At 36.7% G+C, this 25,345-nt stretch overlaps 1 protein-coding gene across 1 annotated transcript; it reads right to left on the bottom strand.

The window, feature by feature from the left end:
• Positions 1-153: 153 nt before the first annotated feature.
• DDX1 (DEAD-box helicase 1) lies at positions 154-23,545 on the bottom strand. Its single transcript, XM_064508452.1, has 26 exons — positions 23,454-23,545; positions 21,321-21,372; positions 20,245-20,308; positions 19,496-19,525; positions 19,121-19,217; positions 17,614-17,661; positions 15,229-15,312; positions 14,192-14,275; positions 13,648-13,724; positions 12,297-12,369; positions 12,128-12,204; positions 11,193-11,307; positions 10,559-10,697; positions 9,467-9,527; positions 8,398-8,496; positions 7,875-7,964; positions 7,049-7,237; positions 4,629-4,680; positions 4,054-4,200; positions 3,396-3,487; positions 2,846-2,918; positions 2,374-2,446; positions 2,190-2,232; positions 1,892-1,987; positions 784-904; positions 154-477 (listed from the first exon to the last, which is right to left on the bottom strand). Exons 1-26 carry the CDS (start codon positions 23,467-23,469, stop codon positions 347-349), a joined length of 2,223 nt encoding a protein of 740 aa, XP_064364522.1. The 5' UTR covers positions 23,470-23,545; the 3' UTR covers positions 154-346.
• Positions 23,546-25,345: the final 1,800 nt, after the last annotated feature.

The raw sequence follows: 25,345 nt of genomic DNA on the forward strand, positions 1-25,345 counted from the left end.
AATACACAGTTAGTGAAACTGTTTTACATGCACTGTGCTGACAAAAGAATCGAAAATGCAAGATGGTTTCTTTTATAATAAGTCAAAAGCTATGTAAAGAATGATTCTGTGAATTAGACTCAAGAAGGGGCTGAGGAACAGTAAAAGAAACAGTCCATCTTCAATTTGTTTTATTAGGTCAACAGCTAATACAGAGTTAACAATGCTGAATGCACTGTTCATCATGTGAGAAGCATATTCAATGTTAGTTCTTCTGTAACTACTGCTACTTAGAGACAGTAAAGGATTTTCATATTCTCAGAGTAGGGCATTTGTTAACTTGAGCCTTGTCTTAAGCATGGCACAATCAGAATGTTCTGAACAGCTGGTTAGGAAGGTAGCCAAGATGCAAGAAAGAAGTCTGAGCTTCCTTTTCAAGGGCAGCCAACTCTTGTACCGTAGGTGCCAAGATATCCACGTGGCCTTTATAGAGTCCACCTGCCAAAACAGACCAGATCTAAATACCATGTTTAACATCATTTGTCAGCAGAACTAATGCTCAACTAGTCAATTCAGAAAGTTAGGATGATTTTGCTAACTTGATAAAAAAATACATATATATACACACACACACACGTATGTATACACAGGCACTTTGGCCAATTGCAACCCGTAAGCTGCATGTAACAAATGCAGAAGAGAAAGAACTAACAGGTTTTTATCTATGAAACTGTAGTTATGCAGCAAACACCTGGGAAATTGAATAGAACATAACAGATAACTCAAGAGTAGTTTATTGCTTACCACCCAGAGCTCTTTTTTGCCCATAAGTAACCTTCCCATCAAAGTCATCCACTGGTACTTTTATGTCTGGTTCAACTTGGGCAATAGTGCAGTTTAAGTGTTCTTCAATCTCGCCCAGCAACTAAAGAGAGAGAGAGAAAAAGAGTACTTCATGTTCCCAAGACATTAGTTAGCATACAGTTTTCTAAATCAATGAAATACATTCAACAGTTTCAACAGGAACTGGATACACAAACCAATTTGGTCTTAAGAGATCTAAGACCAATACTGAGATTGGAAGTAAACTTGGCTTGAGCAAAAATGCATGTTTCTACTCTAACTAGTCAAAAACCTTCACAATCTGCATAATACTGTACTTACATGTATGGGGCTGCTTTATAGAAAAAAAGCTCATAATCTGAGCTTTTTTCTTGAGAAAAGATATTATTCATCCTTATTAAACACAGTAAGAAAGTGCTGTGAATTTAACAAGCATTCATACACACCTCAATGAAAATGAACTAAACTGACACTATTAACTGCTGAACCTCTAACCTGTAAAGTTACTTACAGCCTCGCAAGAAACCATCTAAACAAAAATGCTTAATTAGCATCCTACATATAACTCTACACAGCATTTCACTACAAAGGTCATAAGGAAGCTGACTCCAGGGGCAGCATGGCAATGTCAGCTAATAATTGATTTCAAGTCAGAAATACAATGTTACTACATTAAAGTTCCTGACAAAAACATGGAAATGCTTCCGATCTTACGCAAACTGTCAGACACCTTAGGCGTTTTTGTTTGTTTTTACATACTATACTGATGTCATGTGTTTTTTGTGTATGTGTGTTAAATTAAAGCATTTATATATTCATTAAGAACTATGCTAAAGCAACAGAAAGCAACAGAAGTGGCTGGGAATATTAAAACAAATTATTTTTTTTAAGTTAAAAAGCATATAGAAAGTATGAATTTGCAACAGTGTTTTCCAATTACTAATTCTTCTTCAAATGGAAATAAAAGCACCCCAAAAATTAATTTGTACTTCAACTACAAAGCCAGACAATAACTACCCCCATACAGTCTTTTGCAGAAATTAGAAAACTCTGACCAAGTAAAATTTACCTGCATCTCATTGTACCAAATGGTACAGCCTCCTTCTTCCTTCAGTCTAGTATTATAACATCCTTTTCCACGGCTACTGCATACATGATACCACACCTAGAAAGAAATAATAACAACATTTAAACTCTGAAATAGTTTAGTACACTTATTTTTATTAATTCTATCATGAATAAGAATTTAGATTTTTATTTAAAATATCCATCAATTCAGGAAAAAACAGGTATCAGCTGTGAATGGAACTTCAATAAATAACCTCTGTTGAATTTTATCCAAAGTTCCTGCTCTGGAATATAATTACCTTTTCTTTTTCTTTTGCCACAAGGGAGATTGCCAGACCCATCCTGAAGTATTGGGGGGGGGGGGGGGGGAAGAGGGGGAAGGGGAGAAGGAGAGAGGGGAAAGAGAAAAGTGTATTTCAATAGTTATTACTGAGCATTATAAAATCATGTAAAACATGGTGACTGCTCTGAACACAGACATACCTTTCAGCTCTGCCTACTCTCCCAATTCGATGAACATAGTTCTGTTTTTCATCAGGGAGTGTGACATTGATAACTGCATAAAATACACAGAATCCACAGAGAAAATAGTTTTTGTATGAGGTGAAAATAAATATGATAAATATGATTTTCATTGCTGCAAACCCTCTCCTTAGCCCCATATACACTCAAACTTCAACTTTGTGTTTAATACAGCAATTACAGGTCTAGTGCAGGCATTACCTGCACTAGAAGAATTCTCTACAATCCAGAACACGGTAAGGTATTATTATAGAAATTTACTTGAAAAAACAAGTTAAAAATTGTCTAATTCAAGTGTTTAATATCTGCAACCTTGTTTTCTTAAAAGAAAGTTATAAGCCATACATATGCTTGTTTTAACTAGCTGATGGGCCTAAAAGCATATTAAAGCCTTAAGCAAATTCAGTAGATTAGTTTAAAATTTATGTCTTACCATACGGAACACCATGAATATCGATTCCTCTAGCAGCAACATCCGTGCAGATCAAGAAACGGACATCTCCTCTCTATGAAAACATTAGTCATAAGAATCATTGTGCTAAATAAACTAAACCAAAACCCAAAGAGTACAACAATCCTTCCCATTTACTTTTTCTTGAAGGAAAAGTATAAGTCAAAGGCTTAATCAAAACATTCAAACAAAACTTCTAATATTTAAACTAATGTTTGATTTATTTTTGGATACTCAAGAATCAAGAAGTTTGAAAAACAGGGTAATCTATTATAGAGCTTAAATTTACATTACAAAAATAAACTCATCTATCTTATTTATGAAAATCCTTGAAGGTCAGGTTAACTGACAGTATAGATTTCCACTTACAGAAACAGTATCTCACGAAATTTTAGAAAGTGAGAAGACATAGAACATAGTAACCCAATTTAATGTGCATGATCTGAAGGACTGGCAACACAGATTAACATATAAAATATGATTTCAGATACTGGGAAATGAGGAAAAAGCTTCAAAAAGCTTACTGTATCACCTTAAATCTTTCCAAGTTTTGCTTTCTTTCTTGAGGTTTTCTGTCACCATGCAGACAGACACAAGAGAACTGATGCCCCTTCCTATCAGGGCCTGAAAAAGTTGCTATGCATTAGTATCAGATGTAGGATATGACACAGCACCTTACAGAGCTACTAAAAAAATACTTGTCACAGACAAAGCAATCTTGATTGGGGGATCTCAATTTATTATGAATTAATGAACTTTTAATTACCAGTTCAGATACTATGGGGGGGAGGAGGCAACCCCCCCACACCACCCCTGAGGAAACACCTCCCCCCTTCCTCCCCCAGGCTCTACTTCCATCGAGACACCTCTCCTCTCTCCTTGTCTTGGCTTCCCTTGCTTCTCCAACTTGTCTCTTCACATTTCTCAATTGCCCCTTTTTTGTGTGTTCTGTTTCTTATATGTGCCCTTTTGTGTGTCCTCACTTGTTTCCTCCTACAGTTTCTGCACCAGCAGCTACCACCCAGTCTTACATTTGAGCAAATGTGGTGGCACGTGCTCCTCTGACTGTGAGGTTTTGGCATAAGGTGGGCACAATGATATTCAGACATTATAAAAAAGTTACCTCCATCATAAAAGGCTTTAAAATAAACACAGAAGCAAGTAGAATCAGACTTCAGTAAAAACATTACCTCCGCCCTGCTGGATGAAGTATTGCTCCATATTATCACAATCTATTTTAGTCCTACAGAAAATAATGGCTTGGTCCATCTTGTGTTCTTTGATTGCCCGAACAGTGTACTCTCCTTTCAGAATTTTAATAGCTTCAGACCACATTTCTAAATGAAATGAAGGAAGTTATTTCACTCAAATTGTTTAAAAATATGAAAAGCCTTGGCATAGTATGCATTTAAAGATTCTCTAGCCTTTCAGTAGATATTTACTAACAGAGCAGGTGAGCTACATCTTCATTTGCTCTTGCCCTCCTCCAAACTAATCCATACTCCAAGCTAATGTCCTACAGAAAGGACCAATATTAATTTATTTATGCAGCTCAAACAATGTTTACACATCTGAAGATGTGTGTTCCAGTCTCTCTCCCCTAAATATAGAAACATTTCTCTTTTGCTATTAGATCACAATTGCAAGATTCTGGAAACAAGAATTTGGAGGCACATATCTCAAGAACAATACCTACTATAGTTTAGCTTTAATAATATTTAAAGGGTATTATTTCACAAGCTATTACTTCATAAATGTTGGTTACCTGGAGTGTTAGCACCAGGTCGTGTATTATCTTTTGCATGTACTTCATCAGTCTAGGGAAAAAAAAGAAAGTCTTTAGCCATGTTACTGTAGCAGAAGTTAAAACAAGAAAAAAAGCATACTAGCAACTACTTATTCAAAATTTATTCAGTGTTTTATAAAAAAAAAAAACTTATGCAATACAAGTTCTGCAATCCCAAAGATTCTTTCCTCATTCTAGGACCTCTCCTCTGCAGCAGGGAAAATCCCAACAGTCACTAAAAAAACCCCTCTTATTTTACCTAGCTACATGCCTGATAAACTGAATTCCAGTTCCAAGGCCAGCTGCAATCTGGCCACCCCTTTCAGGGGAGTCAGTTGTTCTCCTAGCATTTCAAGACTGTGAATAGTTTCCAACTACACCTGGCTAAGAAATAAAGATTTGAGACTATTAAGAACAAGCTATATTCTTTTATTTAGAAGTAATCTAGAATATTAAACCTCATTTGGTAAATTAAGCAAAGTTAATGACTAACGTTTTTAAGACAAAAGAATAAGATCCATTATATACACACAGAATTAGTATTCCAAAGCTCACGCTCACATCTTTCTCTCTCACTATAACTTCAAGTGAAAACAATATTCAGGAGTTAAACACACTGATCACGGGAACATAACCTGAAGAAGCCTAGAACTAAACAATAAATTGTATGAGAGGATTTTTTATGGATAAGACAATAGAAACTTGGAAACATGCCAAGGATACTCCATGCTATCTTGTTAGCTAAATAACAGCCTCAATTTGAGAGGTAGGACTAGGTGTGCATGCTATCTAGATGAATTTTGTTTTCTGGTCAAACATACAGGAACAGATAGTAGTGTTAGTCTAGACTTTGACAGGCCTAGAAAGTTCTAAAGTACTTTATGAATAAATCTATGCATATAATGGAAGAGGCCTAGGTCTTTAAATTGAGTTTAGGTGAGATCACTAACCAAGTTACTTTTCTGTGTCTTGCATGTAAAGAGAAACTTTGATGTGATCTAAAAAGTAGTTTCAGCTACTTACTCAGGCTCCTCCCAGTGGTTAGCTTAAAAGCTACACTACCTAAACAGCTTTCTTCAAGTAATACATATACATATATGTATATATATAATTTTCCACTTGGAACTATCATCAATTGACCAAACCAAGTAGTTTTATACCTATGAAGGAAGGGTGCCTTGTTCAAACAAAAAACACGGTGAAAAGAGGGGAAAAACAACCCACACGTCCAAGAAAAACCCTAGAATTCTGCCTCACTTTAGATAATGACCTCAGAGAAGTAAAGTGCATACACCTTTTGTGCTTTGCTCCAGGACAGACAAGACACTAAGAAGTTTTCTTTAAAAGTAACTGCCTTTGAGACCCTTAGATACTGAAAAATCACTCTGGCTTTATGGAACAAGAAAACCTCACCTGGGTAAGGCCTAATAGCATATTAAGCAAAACCAAATTATCATTAGTCCACACATCATGGAAGAAACCCTTAACCCCACTAACATATAATTACTTTTCAATTCTATTTAATTTCTTGCTAATCTAAGCATTCACTTCTCCCACTAGACAAGTTAATCCAGGTTCTGCTAAAGTCTTAGTCTTGAATGCAAGAATATAAGCAATAAAATTCTTTGTCTGGACATTGGATAGAAACTACCTTCAAGCAGCTGAATAAAAAAATAAAATACCACACCCTTAAAAAACATACTGTTATAATCACAGCTAAATCATAGACCACAGCTGCTCTTGAATCACTCAGACTCAAGATCAGATATAGAGCTAAGATGAAGAGACATGAAGTAGTGTTAAGACTTAATGAGGCCCTAACAAATGTAAGAAAGTCAAGTTCTAGAATTAAAGAGGTGTTAAAAAGAGTCACTGATCCTAATTGCCCAAGAGTTGCTAAGAATAAGAGACAGTTCCAGGTCATTCAGAACATAGCCTGAGATGAAATCCATTTGCATAAAGACAGTCTATTTCCTGTATGCTGTTAGAGACAAACAATTTTAAAGAAAGGTCTATGTTAGAAAGTTTACTTCCTGCAGATCACCCAGAAGAGACAGGCACTACACCTTTCAGATGCTACAGAGAATTAGCTGTGAAATGACTTCATAGTGCAGCACCACTGTTCTCCACTACAAGCCAGAACATTATTCCACCGGGTTTTTTCCTTAACCATGTTTGAGGGACACAGGTTATTCATAACCCTCATTTTATGACATTACCAATACCATGCTGTTGACCAATGTTGGTGGAACAAACAATTTCAGACACATCAAGCTGTTTCAATAGTTGGGGCCTAATGTTGTAAGATCTCTGTCAATTTGTTAAATCACCACGCAGTAAATATAGGCAGAGAAAGACAGAGATGGAATTTAAATATGTTTCACTTATAAACCACTTACTCTTATGTGATTCTTGCCAAGCCTTTCCCAGAGTTTGTCAACTTTTGGATTTACAAGCACAACTACATGGTGCACAGTTTCAGGGACAGAATCTTCTCCTTTCAAGTCAACCCAGGTGGGAAAATGCATAATCTTTTCAGATAGTTTTTTCACATCAAAAGAATGCAATGTTGCAGAGCACACAATCACCTGGAAAGAAAAAAGCCACAGATACTTCAGAATAAGAGTATTATCAAAGATGAATACCACAAGAAATCAAATTCTTCTAGGGGAAAAAAGAAAAATAAAAAAACAAAACAGCGAGGACATTACATGCTAGCTGCAATAGCATACTGTGGCACAACACAAAAAACGAACACACACACACACACACACACACACACACACACACACACTAAAGAAACCTAGAAGACATGCACACACTGCAAAATTTCTTTCTGCATCCCAGGATCTACCAAGCTAATGAAATCAAGACAGAAAAACAGTTACATAGTTATTCTCTTACAGAGACCAAATCATTCAAGACAAGGAAAGCAGAATTCCTGATAGCTGATGGATCAAGATTAACTACATTACAACATTAGAAGTCAGAGTTTAAGTCAGTCCTTTAAAATATATGCATATTTAAATGACCCCCCAAAAAGCTGAATACAAGGCTTCAGATGAGTGATCCTAAAAATACTTATGTTCACAGGCAATTACTGAACCCAGTGAACAACTTATTGGCTAGAAGTGTTACTTGTGGAAAGAGATGCCATGTAATAGTCAACCACCTGTTACAAGTGAAAGCAGTGCAGATCAAATAAGTTGAGAACAAACTTCATACCTGAAGTCTCTTTCCGTCTGAAGTTATCTGAGGAATCTGACTGTGGATCCTGTTTATAAAGTCTGAATAACCTTGCAGAAGAAGGCCATCCTGGAGAGTATTGAAATAAAATAAAACTACAATGCTAATTTCTCATTTGCCAATCTATACATTTGAGTAACAAACAACACATCTGTAGTCTCAGAAGCTCTCTCACTTAATTAACTGGACAGGTCAATGCCTGGCTTATCATTACTATAAAAAAAAAAAAAAAAAAGGAAAAGTTTGAAGTATTTTCAAGAACAGTTGCTGCGCTTCACAAGAAACTGAACATGTGCTTCAGCAGCTTCTTCTAGCTAAGAAGCTATTCCTACACCCCTCCACCCACCCAAGTATTCTACTTTTGTAAACATTCACTGGTATTAAGAACAGAGAAAGAAGCAGTGCTACAGAGCAATGACATTTCACTGAATGTTTTTAGGAAATGTTAGATTTTGTTGTTGTTCTGAAATGCAACATATGCATCACTTAGTTCTCTACATACAGCTTCATCCAGAACCAGGAATCTAACTTGAGATAGGTTAAGCTTTCCTGTTGAGACCAGGTCATCCAGTCTTCCAGGGGTTCCCACAACTATGTCCACCTATGAAATACAGAAGAATATTAATTGGTCACATAATTAAGTAGAAGGCATCACCAGCTTTGCCTAAACTCAAAATTGTCATATACTTAACAGTGTAAGGCCTTACCTTCTGTTAATCATAATTTCATAGAATCCTGGAGTAATTCAGGTTGGAAAGGATCTTTTGAGGTCTAGTTCCCACTCCCACTATCACACACAGCGCAGCACCAACTTCAACTCTTCCCCCTCCCTGTGCAAATACAGCTAGCAAGCCTATTCCCTACAGAAATAACTTAAGATTTTTTCAGATAGAAAGGATCACCATCATGCCTTTACGATTCCTATTAACATCTACCAAGCTCCCAGTTCGAGCATGCTTATGGGAAGCTTCACAGTTTGGCAGCTAAAGTCACTGAAAAAATATTAATAATGATGAGGTGTGATTTCCAAAAGTGAGTCTTTAACAATAATACAAAACAAACCCTCACCACCATGCACTATGCTACCCAGACTATAAGAGAACAAAAACAAGAAAAGCCAGATTATGCTGCACTCTGACTGAACTGATTGTACATCCCATACTGCAGAGGCTAGACCAATTTTCCCCTACACACATGTTCCTTCTAGAGAGGACTGGTTTGTGGTGTAGGCTGATCCTGCTAATTGCAGACCAGTTCTATTTGCATAAATGCAAAACAAATTAGTAAGAAATCCATTTTATTAATTAAGGAAGAACGGCAGAAGCTACATTTTAAGTTTTACAGAAGTACTCGGGCATTAATAGAATTTGACTGAGCACCACAGAAATTGGTATTGACAACCACCACTAAAGCAAAGCAACTGCCAGAACAGTGCAATGACATTGCTATCAACTGCATTGTTTCCTTTTATCAGGTTTACAGGAATTACAGAAATTATGATTATTCTCTAGAGACACTGAGTTATTCAGAACTCAAAACTATTACATCATACAAACAGAAATACAACTTACTCCTTGTTCCAGCACAGAGAGTTGATCTCTTGCGGCAACACCACCAATAATCAGCAGCTCCCTAAAATTAAAGTTACAATCTACATATTTTGAAGTTTGAAGTTTGCTGACTTTCAGTATATTCAGGAGAGACACTAAACATCTGGCTGAGGATTCATTCTGTTACTAAGAATACCTGGAGATTAACAGTTTAGAACAGTAAATTTAAAAACAAGAAAACAGGGAAGAGTTTTATTTTAAAATTCTTCCCTTCATACGTAATGCATTGTACTGGAATTCCAGAAATTAAAATCTTGCTACTGAGTGGTATTTCATTACTTTGACACTGTTGTATTACACACATAAACCAGCTTCACCTCAAAAAAAGAAGCAGTTTCTTTCAACTAATCTGTTAATATATTGAGATTTTGTAAGCTTCCTGTGTTCTTGAAAGTTAGCAAAGCAAACAGTAAATACCCTGGACATCACAGTTGTCTTCTCCCCACTGCTACTCACATGCAATCTTAATAAAAGCACTCTTGTAAACTGACTACAATTTAAACAAGCAGCTCCATATTTTAAGTTTTAGAAGCAGTCAAAAAAAAACAGCTTTAGACCAAAGCAGTCTGTAGACAACTTATTTTAAAAATGCACCTACATGCAAATCAGAGCAAGATTTGTTCCGTGAGAATACGAATATAAACAAATCAGGTCTTTTACATAACTCTATTATAGACAAAAAAAAGAATGATGGGAGGCGTGAGAAAAGGGGGGATAAGCAGAAGATATGTGCTTTTTTTTGTAAATAAATAAAAACATCACTAAATATATCCCTTTGGTAATCTGAAGAAAAACAAAATGAACAGATTTATCATATCAGAAAGTAGTAGTCTGAAGAGAAAAGACCCATCAAAACTCCCTAACTGGTCAGAGGTGTTACCATAGCAGAAAAATCAGAGGGTTAGCTTGTAGCAGATGCTACTGAGGCTATGTAAGTGGCACTGCAGATTAAGATTCACTTATCTACAAAGATGAACCCCTGAGAAGTCCTGTCCTATCCACATGTGCCATAAATACAGTACTATGCAACAGATAATATTAAAGCATCATTACCTTAACTTGGGATTATCAACATATTTTTTGAACTGCTTCACATTGTTTAAAGTTTGTTCTGCCAGCTCTCTTGATGGTTCTACAATCAATGCTTTTGGAGCATTTGGTAGGTTCTGCGTTTGAACCACTTGTGCATTTCCTAAGGAAAAAAATGCCATTAAAACAAACTATATCACTATCCCGTAATTTGTGGCTGGGAGCAAACTTTGATTTTCTACTAACCACCTAAAACCTCATGATTCTGAAAAATGCTTCTTTAAAGGGTAAATTTATGGCTCACTCAATTATAAATAGCTTCAGGTTAGTATTCTAAATTTGAGTTCTGTGAACTTGGCCATGATAATGAATATATTGTCCATTCAGCATAATGAATTTCTATTGCCAAGCTTAAGAAGCTTAACAATTTAGGAGGAGTTTGGCTATGTGATGCACTTCTAAATTCAAAGTGTTAGACTATAGTTTAATATGAAGAAAATTCCAAACATTTTTGGAGAGAGAGAGAAAAAAAAAAAATCACACTTATAAGATCACTGCAAGATCCAAAATAACAACAATGAAGCAATCAATCAAAAAAAAAAAAAAAAAGCTCTAAACTAGAATATAAAAATATCAGAAATTCAAAGATCTTACTTACCTGTATGTTGTGATTTTACAACATTACCATCAGGAGCTTTGCAAAGGGCAATATAGCCGTCTTTTGGTGGAAACTTGAAGTCTTCTTCACCAAAATTGAACTTCAATTCAGCATTCTAGGTTGCAACAAAGTAACATTATACAAACAGGTTCAAAAGACCCCATAGTGAGAAACAATTCCATAACCAATTTCCCCACGAGAAGCCAGTAGACTAAGTACATACAGGAAAAAATGTTTCCCCCTACATTGTCAAAGAGGTTTAAACCCTGTCAGGCATTTGCTGCTTGTTTCTAGCTCTGAAAGTTTCTATTCTACATCAAAATATTCAAATATCTACAGATACATGAAAACCTCTTTCACGCTAGCATGTTTTATTCATATTCAGGGACTAGCCGCAGCCTTTTAAAAAATAAAAATAGTTATATTTGTCGCTGACCACCAGAAATTCTATTAAACCCTTTATATTCAATAAAGCACCACTACAGAGAAACTGTAAGCCCAGAAAGACCAGCACATCACTAAAGTTAGAGTTGAGAATAAAGGAAACAAATTTAAGTGTTAAGGTAGATCAGTTAAAACTTTGACTTTTTTTAGTTATTTGCTTGTATCTGTTGAGTCATCCCATAATAAAGTTTAATACAGATAAGATAGAAACTAGTTATTCAAGCCAATACAACTGCTATTCTACCCTTATTCAAGTTCAAGTTAAAATATTTCAATTTAAATTTAAATAGTCGACTTTCAACTTGAGCAGAACTCTTCAAATAGCAACTGCTTTAGCAGCAAATTACTGGTAGACAGAAGGAAACAAAGACAATGATCAAGAGGGACTACAGTAATTGCGGCAGCTATGCAAGTTTCATACATAACTAGTAGTTACTAAAAACCTGGAACAATTCTCATGATCTCATGCATCTGTAACATTCCTAAGTTACCTTCAGTACACAAGCAGCAAAGAGTGCTTGGTTCCGTATGTGTTGTGGGATTTCAAATGCAAGGCCAAGGTCTTTCCCTGAAAACAAAGTTCATTCAGTCAGACTTCACGCACATGCGTGCCATACAAGTGCCCAAATAAAGTTTTAAAGAAGAAAGAAGAAAACTTACCATTTTTGGAAAATTTTATTTGTCCTTTATCTAGGTCTAGATAACATCCAATTGTATCATGCATAGTGAATTCCTATAATGAAAAGCAGGTTGTGAAATTAACAGGCTGTAGAATAGCATATTAAAAAGTAGTGCTTACGTTCTGTCAACTTTCAGTTTTCCCACTTCTCCCTACTAAACTTCTATCTTTAAGACAAGGAAGTTTGGTTTTTATTCCAATACTACAGCTTCAATAGCATGTTTTTATTCGATTACACCTTTTCAGGAAAAAGCCAAGTTTATCTCAGATATTTAAACACTTACTGCTGCTCTGAGTTTAGTTTAAAAGCAAGCACTCTGACAATGATAAATAAAAGTCATTTGCTTGGAAGAACTCTGTATTATGGAGAAGTGAATTAATCATGCATTTACTACCCAATTTAAATCCAAATTTACATCAAACACATAACAGAAGCCTATTTTTTGAGTATTTAAAAGATTAACTCTTGCAGGAGGTATTATACACACGTTATACATATTTAAATACTTTTATATAAAAGACCTTGAAGTTTATTCATCGCAAAGGTCTCTAAAGTCTGTATATTAAGAAGCACTTTTATGAGCTGTTCAATTAGTCACTATTGTAAGAAAAACTATAATACAGCAGTTGTAAAAGCTGCGAGTTTTATGGCATTGAGAATTCACCAATACTACAAAAATACTTAAGTTTCTGCAGTGCTATTCAGATTTAAGTTATGCTTAAGTGTTTATGAATTCTTGACTGGCACATAGTACAAAAGCCACCTTGGATTTTCCTGATGCACTTTTCAAAAACAGCATATTAAAATAATAATTTGTTTTAATGGCAAATCCAACTAAACAGCCAGAAAGAGAGCCTGACTAACCATACCTTATTGGCATCCAACCATGTGTTTTGACATATTAAAGAGTTATTTGATTACTTGTATTTTAACTACTAGTGAACAGGATATGTTGCCCTTATTTTGACATTTACCAAGACATATGGATGGGTTGGTGTTGACTTATTTCACTCTTAACATAGAAGAAATAAATCCAAGAGTTAAGATAACAGAACATCTAATATGGAACACAGAAAAAGCTTTATCTTCTAAAAAAGAACCTCTTGTCTAGCCACAATCATAGATCTCAAGATACTAACTGGTTTTGTTAAATCTGTTAATGCACTTTTGTCCAAAAAGAAGAAAAATGCTTTGTGGTATTTTTGCTTAGTGACATTCCCTGAAAGGGATCAGCATTATTAGAAAAGACATTTGATTGCCATAACACACATGCAAAACTTAATACAAATAACAAAGAGCGATAATTCTATCAACAAGTAACTGCAGCTTACCTCACCATAGCTGTCAAATTGCTTGTTGTGAGACTTCTTACCAGTCCCTCCAAAGCCAAAGCCAAATTTATCAGTGCCTGAAGACAAGACAATCTTTTACTGTTTGGCTGATGGGTTATATTCCCCACTCCCCACTTTATCCATTATCATTTATATTGACAACTCAAAACTCTACTGTTACGATAAAGAAATAATACATGGCACCAAACAAATACTTCTAGTTTTGACATATTCTAAAATAGCTTTTGTATCAGTATAGTATGTATTGATTTTACTGGTCTCCAGTCATCGACATTAGAAGAGTAATCAAAAGAAAGTTAGAGGAAGCCACATGAGTTAAAAAACATAACCTTTAAGCAGATTTTTTTTCCTTCTCCTTACAGGAAGAACAGAATTTGTATAAAAAGTCTTAAACTCCCTGACATTGCTATTTTTCCCAAAGAGTCCATTCTCTGCAAGCCTAGAACAGGTCTCCCTCTACAACACGAGTATCAGAACTGCCTATGAGAATCCAGTAAATCTACCTTTCTACAAGGAAACTCACCCAAGTCTAATGAAGCCTGCATAGTTGACCAGCCAACTCTGCACAAGCCTTGGTCATGACAGGAAACTTCATAGTAGTATTTTCCTTTAAAAGAGAAAGAAAGGATCTTAAATACCACCTAAATTTCAATTTCAAAATGGCTCAGTTTGGCTGCTTCCAAGGTCATATGAGTCTAACATTCCCGCTCCTCACCACAAGTGTCATAAAAACTCCTACTGTGTTAACATGGAAGGGTTCTGTTGTTACCTAAGCAGGTAGAGATGGTTACCAGAAAATAACAGACCAAATGGAGAAAGCATATATGGAGAGGTAGCATGTGAAAGTCTTCCAAGAACTGTTAGGCTAGCCAGAGAGTAGTGGTTCTGCTGAATCCACAAGAACTGATGAACTTTGAACATCAAGAGTCTGCTGAATCAGTACAAGACCACCAGCATGCACTAGTATCAAAAATCGGTTTTGTAACTTGAACCACATCCAAGTAGTCTTTGTCTGTATATAGCAGCCACATCCTACAAGATTATATGCATAGCCACATGGGACTCCTTGAGGAACTTCCTGAACACTATCTAGAACCACTGGAGTGTCAGTATGACCATCTGCTTTTGAGTAAACAGTTGGGGTTGGCCTCCCAACTGTTGATCACACCAGATAGCCAGGCAATTTGTGCATCTGCATGCCTGTGTGTGAAATGTGTGAGGAAATAACTGAATGTACTGTGTGAATAGTTATCTGCTATTAATAACACCTCCTTAGTCAAACTGTGTTCTAATGAATACTGGTTGTGATCTGTGTCTCCTCCGACTTGATCCTTTATTGGGGAAAAGGGGATTTACAACTTAAGGAGACTTGAAATATGCAGAAGTTTTTCTCTTTCCAAAGTCTTCAGTTGGCAGTAAATTCAGTAATAGCACATTTGCTCAGATGGACAGTAAGTTTTAAATGCAACTATCCATATTAACAATGGGTGACAAGTGGATGTTTAAGTTAAAGTTTCTGAAATAGTTTCCAAAACGCATAATATATTATGTATTGACTACCTTTAGTCACGCCTCTAGTTGCTCTGCATCCATGCCATTCTTTTACCTCTCTGCTTTGACAACATAGACCGTCTGATCCAATTGCTGAAAATGACAAGACAGTTTTAGCTAAAGAAAAAGCCTCTCTACTTTAAGCAGCATTTTTGTGCATATTTTAGTGTAGTTTATTCTCTTTTATTTAACAATGCAAACACAGGTGCACAGTTTTATTTAACAGCTTACCCTCTACAATTTGAGGAAGTAAATACATCTATGGCCCTGTTTGGATGAACTTCAGTTTACCCCACAACTGCTGACAGAGATGCATTTGCACTTTCTACAGTGTTTCAGTGGAAAGATTGACTAGCACACAGAAGAACTGTTAACATAATCAGGTTTTAAAAGTGCAGTAAGTGTAATATGCAGACAACAGATGATACCAGAGACAACAGATGCATATTCATGGCCTCAAGAAGAGAGGGATATCAGTATTTATCATCATCTTTCCACAAAAATAATTGGTTATAGTATTGCTTTAGAAATCAAACCATGGAACTAGAATGTGAGATAGAATTTAAATGAGAGAAAACTTCCAATGCCAAAGGCACAAGTGTCTGTCCTGTACTGTTAAAACAAAAAAACCCCTCAGTACTCTGCTTTGGAGATATTTTAATTCTTTCTTTTACTAACTTCCAAAGTATTTGAGGGAAGGAGGAGGAAGATTATATACTGGCCTTCTGTTCCCTCAAATCATCTTTCTGAAGAGCCTTTATTAGGAACAAATGCTCTGGGAACATATGGAAGCTACTACACACATGCACATTTGCACTGTGCAATAATTTTCTCATTTTCCCATCAGACTGGGAAGTCAGCTACTTTTGGCAACAGCATAACAAAGCATTGGCAATGCACCATGTAAGTGTCAATTATTCTATCTTCTTTACCATTAGAAATATTTAAGGGATTCTCAGAGAATTCTACAGCTTTTTCAACTGTTTTTGTGGATTGCAAGGATAAGGGGGAGTGACCAAGAAAAGCTGGTAAGAGCTTACATTTTAATAGGACCATTAAGCAGTCCAGACTTCAGTTGAGTTGTTAATAGTTACTGAAAAGGCAGGAAAGTATGAAGTTTTACACTTCTGACACTTTTTTAAACTGTAAGCCAGAGCAGGTCATGGGTGTTTCATGCACTATTAAGACAGTTTGGTACTACAGGCTCTGCAAGTTACATGTCTGGTAGGCTCACTCTTACTTCCGTGCTTATGATTTTTATTCACCGAGTTACTTTTTCTTTTCTTTTAATTGAAGAGGAAACAAGAACTCATAATAATGGCTAGACCTCAAATACCATATATTTTTCAATTGGGGGGGGGGGGGGGGTACAACATGACACCAGACTTATTTAACCTTTATCTGACCCTGAACAGATTTTTATACTAACCAGATCATATCCATGACATAAAAGTAACATGTTCCAGAACTTAGATCAATCAATATCCATCATTTGGGGTCGCTCCAACGAAAGTGTTCTGCAGCCAATATTTCACATTGGATTTAGAAGCACTGGCTGAGTTTTAGCTTTTGTCAAAAACAACCCCCCTGTGCCCACCACGACTTTCTTGGCTTTGATAGTAAGGCCTTAAAACACATTTTCAGCTTTTACTTTTTACAAGCCTTTATGAAGGCTGAGTAACTGTGTATTTTTCTGTGTATTTAGTTTAAAAATGGATGTCTTAATTATTCCTTTCAAAACAAGGAAATGGAGGGGGAAATATACTTTTTCAGGGAGAGATGGGCTGGAGGAATGGGGGTCAGGAAGAGGGCTGGAGAGGAAGATGCTGATGCTTTGGATAAACTTTTGATGTATATGTATGTCTGAACAGGCTTTTGTATCTTTATATTCAGAGCTCAATACACATTCCTTCAGGAAAAAAGGTTTTTCTTCTTTGTTAAACCTGAAATAAAGTACATATTTCTTTTTCCTTCATATTCTGCACCAGTGTTTACACAATTACTTCTGTATTGATTGCTTCTGGTCTGTTCCATGCATAAATATTGTTTCCAAAAAATGATTAACAACAACTTATAATAAAGGAATATGAATTAGCTTGAAACATTTGATCTCTAAATTAAGTTATATACTATGGACTGCTACAGATGCACCAGGTTCAGCTGCAGTTTAAAAAAAACAAAACACATGCACACACGCTTTGAGCCCTACCAAACTGACAAACCAGACAAAACCCCCTAAATTCACCCTGATAACTTTCAGGCCTTAATTTTCCCCAAGGAAAAAAAAAAAAAAAAGAGAGAGAGAAAAAAAAAAAAGAGTTCTTTCTAGATAAATATTGCAGTTAAACAATTAACTGTACGATGAACAGTTAAAACAGCATTAGTATAACTCACCAAAAGCTGATCCTCTATCATATGGGTTCATTTGCCATTTATTGAGCACTATTTTGAAAGACAAGGGAAAAAGCATTAAATCAACATGATGTCTGGAAAGCTCAAATTAAAAATTTCTGTGGCTGCACAGTAGCAAGATTAATATTGTGGGAAGACAGCCTTATTCTAATACAGTTCATACCATGAAGCGAAAACGAAGGCCTATACATTGAAGAGGCAAAGATATGTGAACACAAAGGTATTCTACATCTAAATTGTTTTAAGTTGCATTTTTAAACAATGAAGACACTTAAAAGATCGGCCAAAGTTCCACATGATCACAAACAAGTTCAGCTGGAAAAAGGTAAACAAATACATTAATAGCAATAATTTAAGCGTATTTTCTATTTTTGCTCTGAATTTGCATTAAGATATTTCTGAGGATATCAGTTAAAATGTCATCACTGAAGTGCTCTGGTACACAGACATAGCACATCAGGTTTCTAACTTGTTCTTCAGAGGCCAATAATATGCTTTAGTAAAGGCAAGAGCTTCCACAAGAGGAGGATTTTGTTTTGTAAAACTATCCATTACAATTAGGATTATGTAATATAGTCACATTACATTCTTTTAATGAGAATTTTTTCTTAAGTTGACTGTACAGTCTCCACTGTAGCAGTAGCTAATATTCAAGTTGAAAAATGAGAATTGCTGCGACATCTTCAACATGTTTCACCAGCTACTGTCACTTACATAAATCTCAACCTAAATACCACAGGCTGGACATTGTTATTAGTTACCAAGTTGCAAGACTTAAGTACAGTGAGGATATTACCATGGCTACAATCCATGCTGTATCAGTGGGTTCTAGTCCTGTTCACTGCCAGCTCAATTCAACATTTATTAGTTCAAACACACAGTCACGCAAGATGATGTTACACAGCTTCCAAAGTCTAGCTAGGTGTCAAAAGAATATAATTGTTTCATTCAGCACAGCAGAATTGAAAGGCATGGTACAGAATTACTCAGCCACACAAAGTCATTTCGCACCTAGAAGGACTTTTAGCTCAAGCTTATGTAACAGGTCTGAGCTGACTCAGCTGCATCACTACTTACGTCCTATCTATCCCAGCAACTAGAAGATTTTATTTTTTATTTTTTAAGCTGGACACTGTTACCACTTCACATCTTGCAAGGCATTAAACTAGCACAGCTTTCAAAAGAACGCTGAAGAGCATAGCGTGGATCAATCAGCCCTAAGCTAAAGACAACAGGCATTGGTAAAACACCCCGGGTAGTCAAATGCATCCCATTTTTTTCCATGACTCTACTAGTATATTTATACTCATCATTTCCTATTATCTGGGGTTTTCCATTTAAGCTATCCCCCCACAAACACTCATACACAAAAGAAAAAAGCCTAACTTGCCATTAAATGAGGTTTTGTTTAACTTTACTTTGGGGGTGAGGGATTCAACATGGATTAACAGTATTACATACTTCAGGAGAGTCATGGATGAAATCTTACCTGCCCCACCAGTTTTAATGGTTGCTTTCCCTTTCTTGCCTTCCATCTGGTCCTTTAATGTTTCATAAACTATCTGGATAACTGGAATGCTAAAAGCCTGAAATACAAAGTTATTTTGCTTCACACATTTTATACAGATATAGGTATTTACACAGCCTAATTTTCAGCTGCAATACAGAGCTACATAGGGGTTAGAAATACTTTAAAACTAGCCTACACATGTGTTTGTAAAGACTAACAGTTCTGCTTAAATATACACACACACTCTCTCTATATATGTATGTGCATACATGCACAGGAAAATTCCCACTCACAGTATTTCTTATAGATGGACTTCTACTTTCTACTGTATTAGATTTAAATCTGATTACTTACACCAGTTTTTCCACTCCCCGTTTCTGCAGCCTACAGAAAAAAAATAAGAGTTTATCAGTTAGAACTTATTCCATAACAATCAATCCACAGTTCTGCTCAGTAAAGTATAAACTAAGTTCACTTTGGCCTTTGCATAACACAGAAAATCTTGGCATACAGCAATAGCATTGCTCCACACACAAACCAGATGGGAACACAGAAAACCTTTCCAGTTGATTTGGAATACAAATCTCTCAGATTCCACTGTGGGGGAGGGGAGGGGAGGGGAAACTATTAATGTCTGATTTTAGCAGGAGGTGTTTTGACTACAGAATCAAGAACAGGCAAATCTGCAGAAGGTATGCTGGACTAACTATACTGATTAGCATTCTTTATTTCAGTGAAGAACTTGTTGAGACAGTTCCTGTCATGCCACATACAGAACTGTGTCAGGCATTTACAACAAAAAAGGAAATTAGATGAACTCAGATAGCTCTCCTTCATGTAGCACTGTCTGTGAAGCAGACAAACTAAAGCCTAAAAAGAGCCAATCCAATCCGCAAGAACAGCGTTTTCATAAACTGAGCCAGTAAAATTAACCTGTATGATAACACAAAGCTACAGAGCAACGGATCTTGAAACACACCAGGAACTCAAAGTGTTTGTAAGGGAAGAATATACTTTTTATCTAACTGTGGAACATTCTGGAAAGAAGGAACTGACTGAACAAACAAAGGTCTTCTTGGAAGAGGGCTATCCAGAACACATACCATAAGCACATCACCGCCTCCTAGAATCAGTGGGATAGACTCTGCTTGAATATCTGTGGGGAGACTATACGAAGAACATTAACACAAATACAAGTTATCAGAAGATAAAAGCATTTTCCCTTATATATGAATGTGTCAAAGCTTCTTAAGTGTATCTGTAATCTGCAAGAGGCTAATTAAAAGGTGGAAGTTATTCTTCCTGGCTGGCAGCTAAAGATGTGAAAAGGCTGAAATTTGCATGGAGAGTTTGGAATAGGTGGTATACCTTGTCAGGAAGCGACTAGTGGATGCAGCAGATTAATTTGCATCCTGACAAGACAGCTACATCTCCCATATCACTGTGTTGGCAAGAAAAGAAGCAGACTGCTTACTTATTCCCAGCTTTCCTTTCTTCCAGTGTGGTTCACTTTTAAAGCCACTTATATAGACCTCATTTACAAGATTATGATTCAAAACTGGAAAAGAAAGTCAAGCTAACTGAATGCAAGTAGCATTCTGAAACCATCTCAGCTAGTTAACACTGCTCATATCAGAAGAGTTACATACACTACAGCTGTCCATACAGATAACGTTCTGAACACTAGTTCAAATTAAGCCTTAAAGTAAAATATTTAGCCAAACAAGTAGCTAGAAACAGGGACAAATAATTTCACATTAGTCAATAACTTTTGCAGCAAAATAACACACTTCAGCATCAACCCTGAAAAACACAGAAGTTTAGACCACAGTCTGGAAAACACTTGCTAGACTAGCATCAACTACGTGACAGCATTTCATCCAACAATCCCACAACAAACAAGCCAGAAGTACAAGGGCTTTTATCAAATAAATGACACTGAAATGCAAGCTGCCATACTTTTCTTACCAAGGTTAAGTGCTACTGCTACACTTATAGGCTATGTTTTTCAGTCATTCACATTAAAGAAATGCAAGGGGTAGAATAATTGTTAAAGGAAGACATGACCCCGTGCTTGTGACATTAAAACAGAGCAGGTATTTCAGGAAGCACATGATACCTCACCGAGAGACAAAATTAAGATTTTGCCAGGCCCAGAGGTCTAAACATGCCTACTTACAGCCAGTCCATCTCCTCCACTGCTTGAGCTATCTCTGGCATAACACCCATTTCTGTGAGACAAAAAAAGAAAAAAAAAAAAAAAAAAAAAAGAGAAGAATCCAACAGTGTTAGTTACCTCAAAGCAGACGAGAAGATTTACAAATGTCAATTTTTCCAACTACTGACAAAAACAGAGGCATGATTTCTGGCAACAGTGTATCCTACCTTCTCTGTAGAACTTGAAACAGAGATAAGAAACATGTTAAATACCCCTCACACACACACACACTTTTGACAGTTGTCTCTACTTTTAGTGGCCCTAGAAAGAACCAGACATACATGGCAGGGGGTAGGACAGGGGGAAGAAATCACACGAGTGGCTAACATAATAGAAAACCAAACACAGTAAGAATTGAGTGCGACTTTTTGGGCCAGGTATTTTTCAGGTTTGCAGATCTAAGTGACCTGTCTCTGCAAACAATATGGCAGACTTAACCACTTTTTTCCCCACAGCTGAAATGTAAACAGCTTTCCAAAAAAAGCAGAACCACCAATAATACATACAGACGCAAATTTGAGATGGTTATGTCTCCTTTGGCCACAGTTTGCCATGCACAAGTATATTAAATAGACAGTGGTTTGATTTTTAATAGTTACCAATCACCTCTAATTTTGTAAACTTATCTTCTTAGGAATACTTTGAAGCAAACTTGTATCAAGGTCTGATGATCCTAACTTAGCCACAGGTGGAAAATATGAAGCCGTAAAGTAAAGTCTGCATCTTGATGAACAATTTCTCTCTTTTTATTTATTAATAGAGTAAAATATCATCTCCTGCTATTTAATGCGTGTAAGAAGCAAGAACTTAACCAATTTAAATGATAATATCCTGCCATAAATATGGTAACTTAGCTGGTGGTTCTCTTTTCATATAGACAGGGTTACTCTAGATTCTTTATATTTAAACTTGCACCTTTCTAAAGGGAGCCTTCACATGTTAGCCTTCACACTATCACGTGCTTGGTTTCAGACACACTACGGACATATATAGCTAAGTTGACACACATGTATGCATGCAGTCAAAAATTACTTCTTTGATTTGCTGTAGTAATGAAACTGCTATTAAAAAAATGTATGTAAAGCTTTCTGAAATTGCATTACAAATAAAAGTCTGTCCTGAAATAACGTTCTCAAGTGGTACTGCAAGTTCTAAGTATGCCTACAAACTTAGATCATCAACATAAGCAAAAAACAAAACAAAACAAAAAACATTTATTCTTAGCAGCAAAAATGATCACTGATTGAAAAAAAATGGTAAGTTCCTCAAAGGCGTACTACCCATTTTAATATACTTCCAGTTCATATTGATTAAACCCTTGAAAAGTGTACTGCATTACAAAAACACCACTATGAAATTTTCTCAATTACACAACTAAAAGCATCCTACTGTCTAGCATCTAAATACATCTCCAGCACTGTGGAAGAAGCTTCAACATTTTCCCTAATGATGACGCATGAAGAAATCAGGTAAAAACAAAAAAAAAATAAAGATCTAAATTACATTAAAAAAAAAAGCTTTACAGCACCTCGGTGTTGGGGTGTGCATGTGTATGTGCATGCAGTGTTAACAGCATCAAGGATAAGTTTTAGATTACAGTTTACACACACATTTTAAACCATGTCACAGACTACAGCTACTCCCTATTACAAACACACAATTATTATGCTCTGCTATACACCAAACAGCTATTGTAAGTCTCTCGTTAGAGAAACAAGCCAATCTAAAAGGCAAATCTGTACTTTTAAGCAGCACCATTTCCCAGGTGCGTGTATGCACATACACACTGAAACCAGCAAATCCATGCTGGCAACCACTTCCGAAGACCTCCTAAGCCCTAGGCGCCGGGAAAAGCAGCCACCTCCCCACAGGCCCCGCTGCCTCCCGCCTGCGGCGCGACAAGTCACGCAGCGCTACGCAGGAACCCGCAGCAGGCCCAGGGGCCGCAAACCGCCTCGACAGCGCCCACCCGCCCGCCGCAGGGCCACTGGGAGCCGCCGCCGCCCGCCGCCCAGGAGGCCATCCGGACCGAAAGGCGAGAGAGGCTCCCAGGACCTCTCGGTGGCGGCCCTCACCGGCCCCAGCACCTCGTACCCGAAAACGCCGCCATCTTCGCACCGCGGGCAGCTCCTGCTGAGCCCTCAGCCGCACTGCGCAGGCGCAGCTGCGGTCCACTCGCTTTATCGCGCCGGGTGCAGGCGGGCCGCGCCGCCCGTTCCGGCGCGGCTTGTATGTCTGGTAGAAAGTATCTTCAGTTATACATATATAAGAATACCTTCACGTGTGTGTAACAGAGCCCGTTTATTTCTTCGTAGTAGATAAGTGGCAATGTATTCTTTTACATTTCTTACATAAGTTTGCCCAAATTCTGCAATTGTGCGCAATCTTTTTTTTTTTTTTTTTTTCCCCCAGGATAACTTCTAGCAAAGTTAAAGGCAACCTCTGGGATGTTGTTGTAGAAATAAAATTAGATTATGCAAGAAAAAGTGCAGCTTCTACACTTACACTGTATATTGGTGGTGAAGTTGTTTGCTTTATACTAGTTAAGTGCAAGGGACAGCATAGGATATCCACAGCCATTGCCTATTATTTTTAAATTCAGCAACAAAACTTTCATCTTTTCTAGAGCAGTCCTCACATAGAGGTGTATTTGGTTTAAGGACAAATAAATAACACCATCTCTGACAATGTAGTCCTTTTGACTACTGTGCTGCAACTTGAGCACTTGTTTTTGTCATGGAGGTTGGTATCAGACCCAGCTGTTTAAACAGTGCTGCCCACTGAGCTCTGCTGATTTATGCTGGACAAAACAGGTGTCATGTAGCGAAAAATCCGAGAGATCACTTATTACCATACTGTTTGCATCATGATTGCTTATTTCCTTGTTTCTCTTGACACATGCAAAAGATGTGGAATATAGACCTCAATCATTATGTGCTACATTTGTGGTCTAGTGCAACTCATTGTGCTTTGTTCATCTATTAGTAATCCAGTTCTGATTATCTTAATTCTGAATTGCTTCCTTTCACTATTATTTGCTATACCCATCAATCAACATTTTGCTTTCTTTGGATAAATGATGAATTAAATAATTTTTTAAAGACACAGATAGGAATAGTCTGCAGTTTCAACCATGATTCAGAGAAAACGTGTGTGTAGGCAGACCTCAGTTATCAATATGTAGTGCTACTTGCTGGCTCGTTTTTTTTACTATAAATCTCACATTTTTCCTGAAATTCATGAACATGTTTTTATGCCATATGTTGTTGCTTACAAGTTACATTGTTAAATACAGCTCAGCTAGGTAATGTGATTAATTAGACAGCCAGAGATCTTTTTTTTTTCCCTAGCAATTGTTTCTTCCTGAAATATTTCGTGAATATTTAACACAGCGTTCATATTACATGAATCCTTAGTTTTAGAATTTAATTTTTACAGGAATCTAATTCTAGACTGCACAGTTGCTTACGAGATTAAGAGGTTAATAAATGCAAGCTAAAATCAGAGTGTAGGAGCAGAAGTGGCAGGGTGTGAGGTAACTTTCTATCAGTTTTAAGAACTCTTTGTAAAGCTGCTGGAGAGGGGCTGAAATCTTAATTCTTTTGTAATGATTTATAAACGTGCTTATCTCAATGTGTTTGAGATAATTCAACCCTGTAAGTTCAAAAGCATTTAAGTTCCATGTAACTGATTTCTGTGTCTACATTAAAGTTGGAGTAATAATATGTGAGAAATACATAATTTTAGGGTTTTTTTTCCCCCTGTATTATAGAGGCTTTATTAACACACTCAGGCCTTGACTACATTAGGTGTTTTTTACCATAAATTTTCTTACTATTAACTTTCTGGACACCCAACACGGGGCTGCAGCTACAAGCATTTTCCCTGGGGCGTCCCTTTGGGACTGAGAGCAGCTGGGCTGACAGGGTACCTTGCTGCAGAGCGCCACCACAATTTTCCTCTTTATCCAGCACTTTAGGTGGGCA

This window comes from Dromaius novaehollandiae, chromosome 3 (genome assembly GCF_036370855.1).
Source record: "Dromaius novaehollandiae isolate bDroNov1 chromosome 3, bDroNov1.hap1, whole genome shotgun sequence".
Classification (NCBI taxonomy): domain Eukaryota; kingdom Metazoa; phylum Chordata; class Aves; order Casuariiformes; family Dromaiidae; genus Dromaius; species Dromaius novaehollandiae.

What these genes read in the sequence shown, in the direction of transcription:
- DDX1 (XM_064508452.1), bottom strand. An exon ending in GTGGAGGAGATGGACTGGCT is followed by an intron (nt 20,309 to 21,320) that starts GTAAGTAGGCAT and finishes TTCTTCGTATAG; the next exon opens with TCTCCCCACAGATATTCAAG. An exon ending in TTTGGTACAATGAGATGCAG is followed by an intron (nt 905 to 1,891) that starts GTAAATTTTACT and finishes CTCTCTCTTTAG; the next exon opens with TTGCTGGGCGAGATTGAAGA.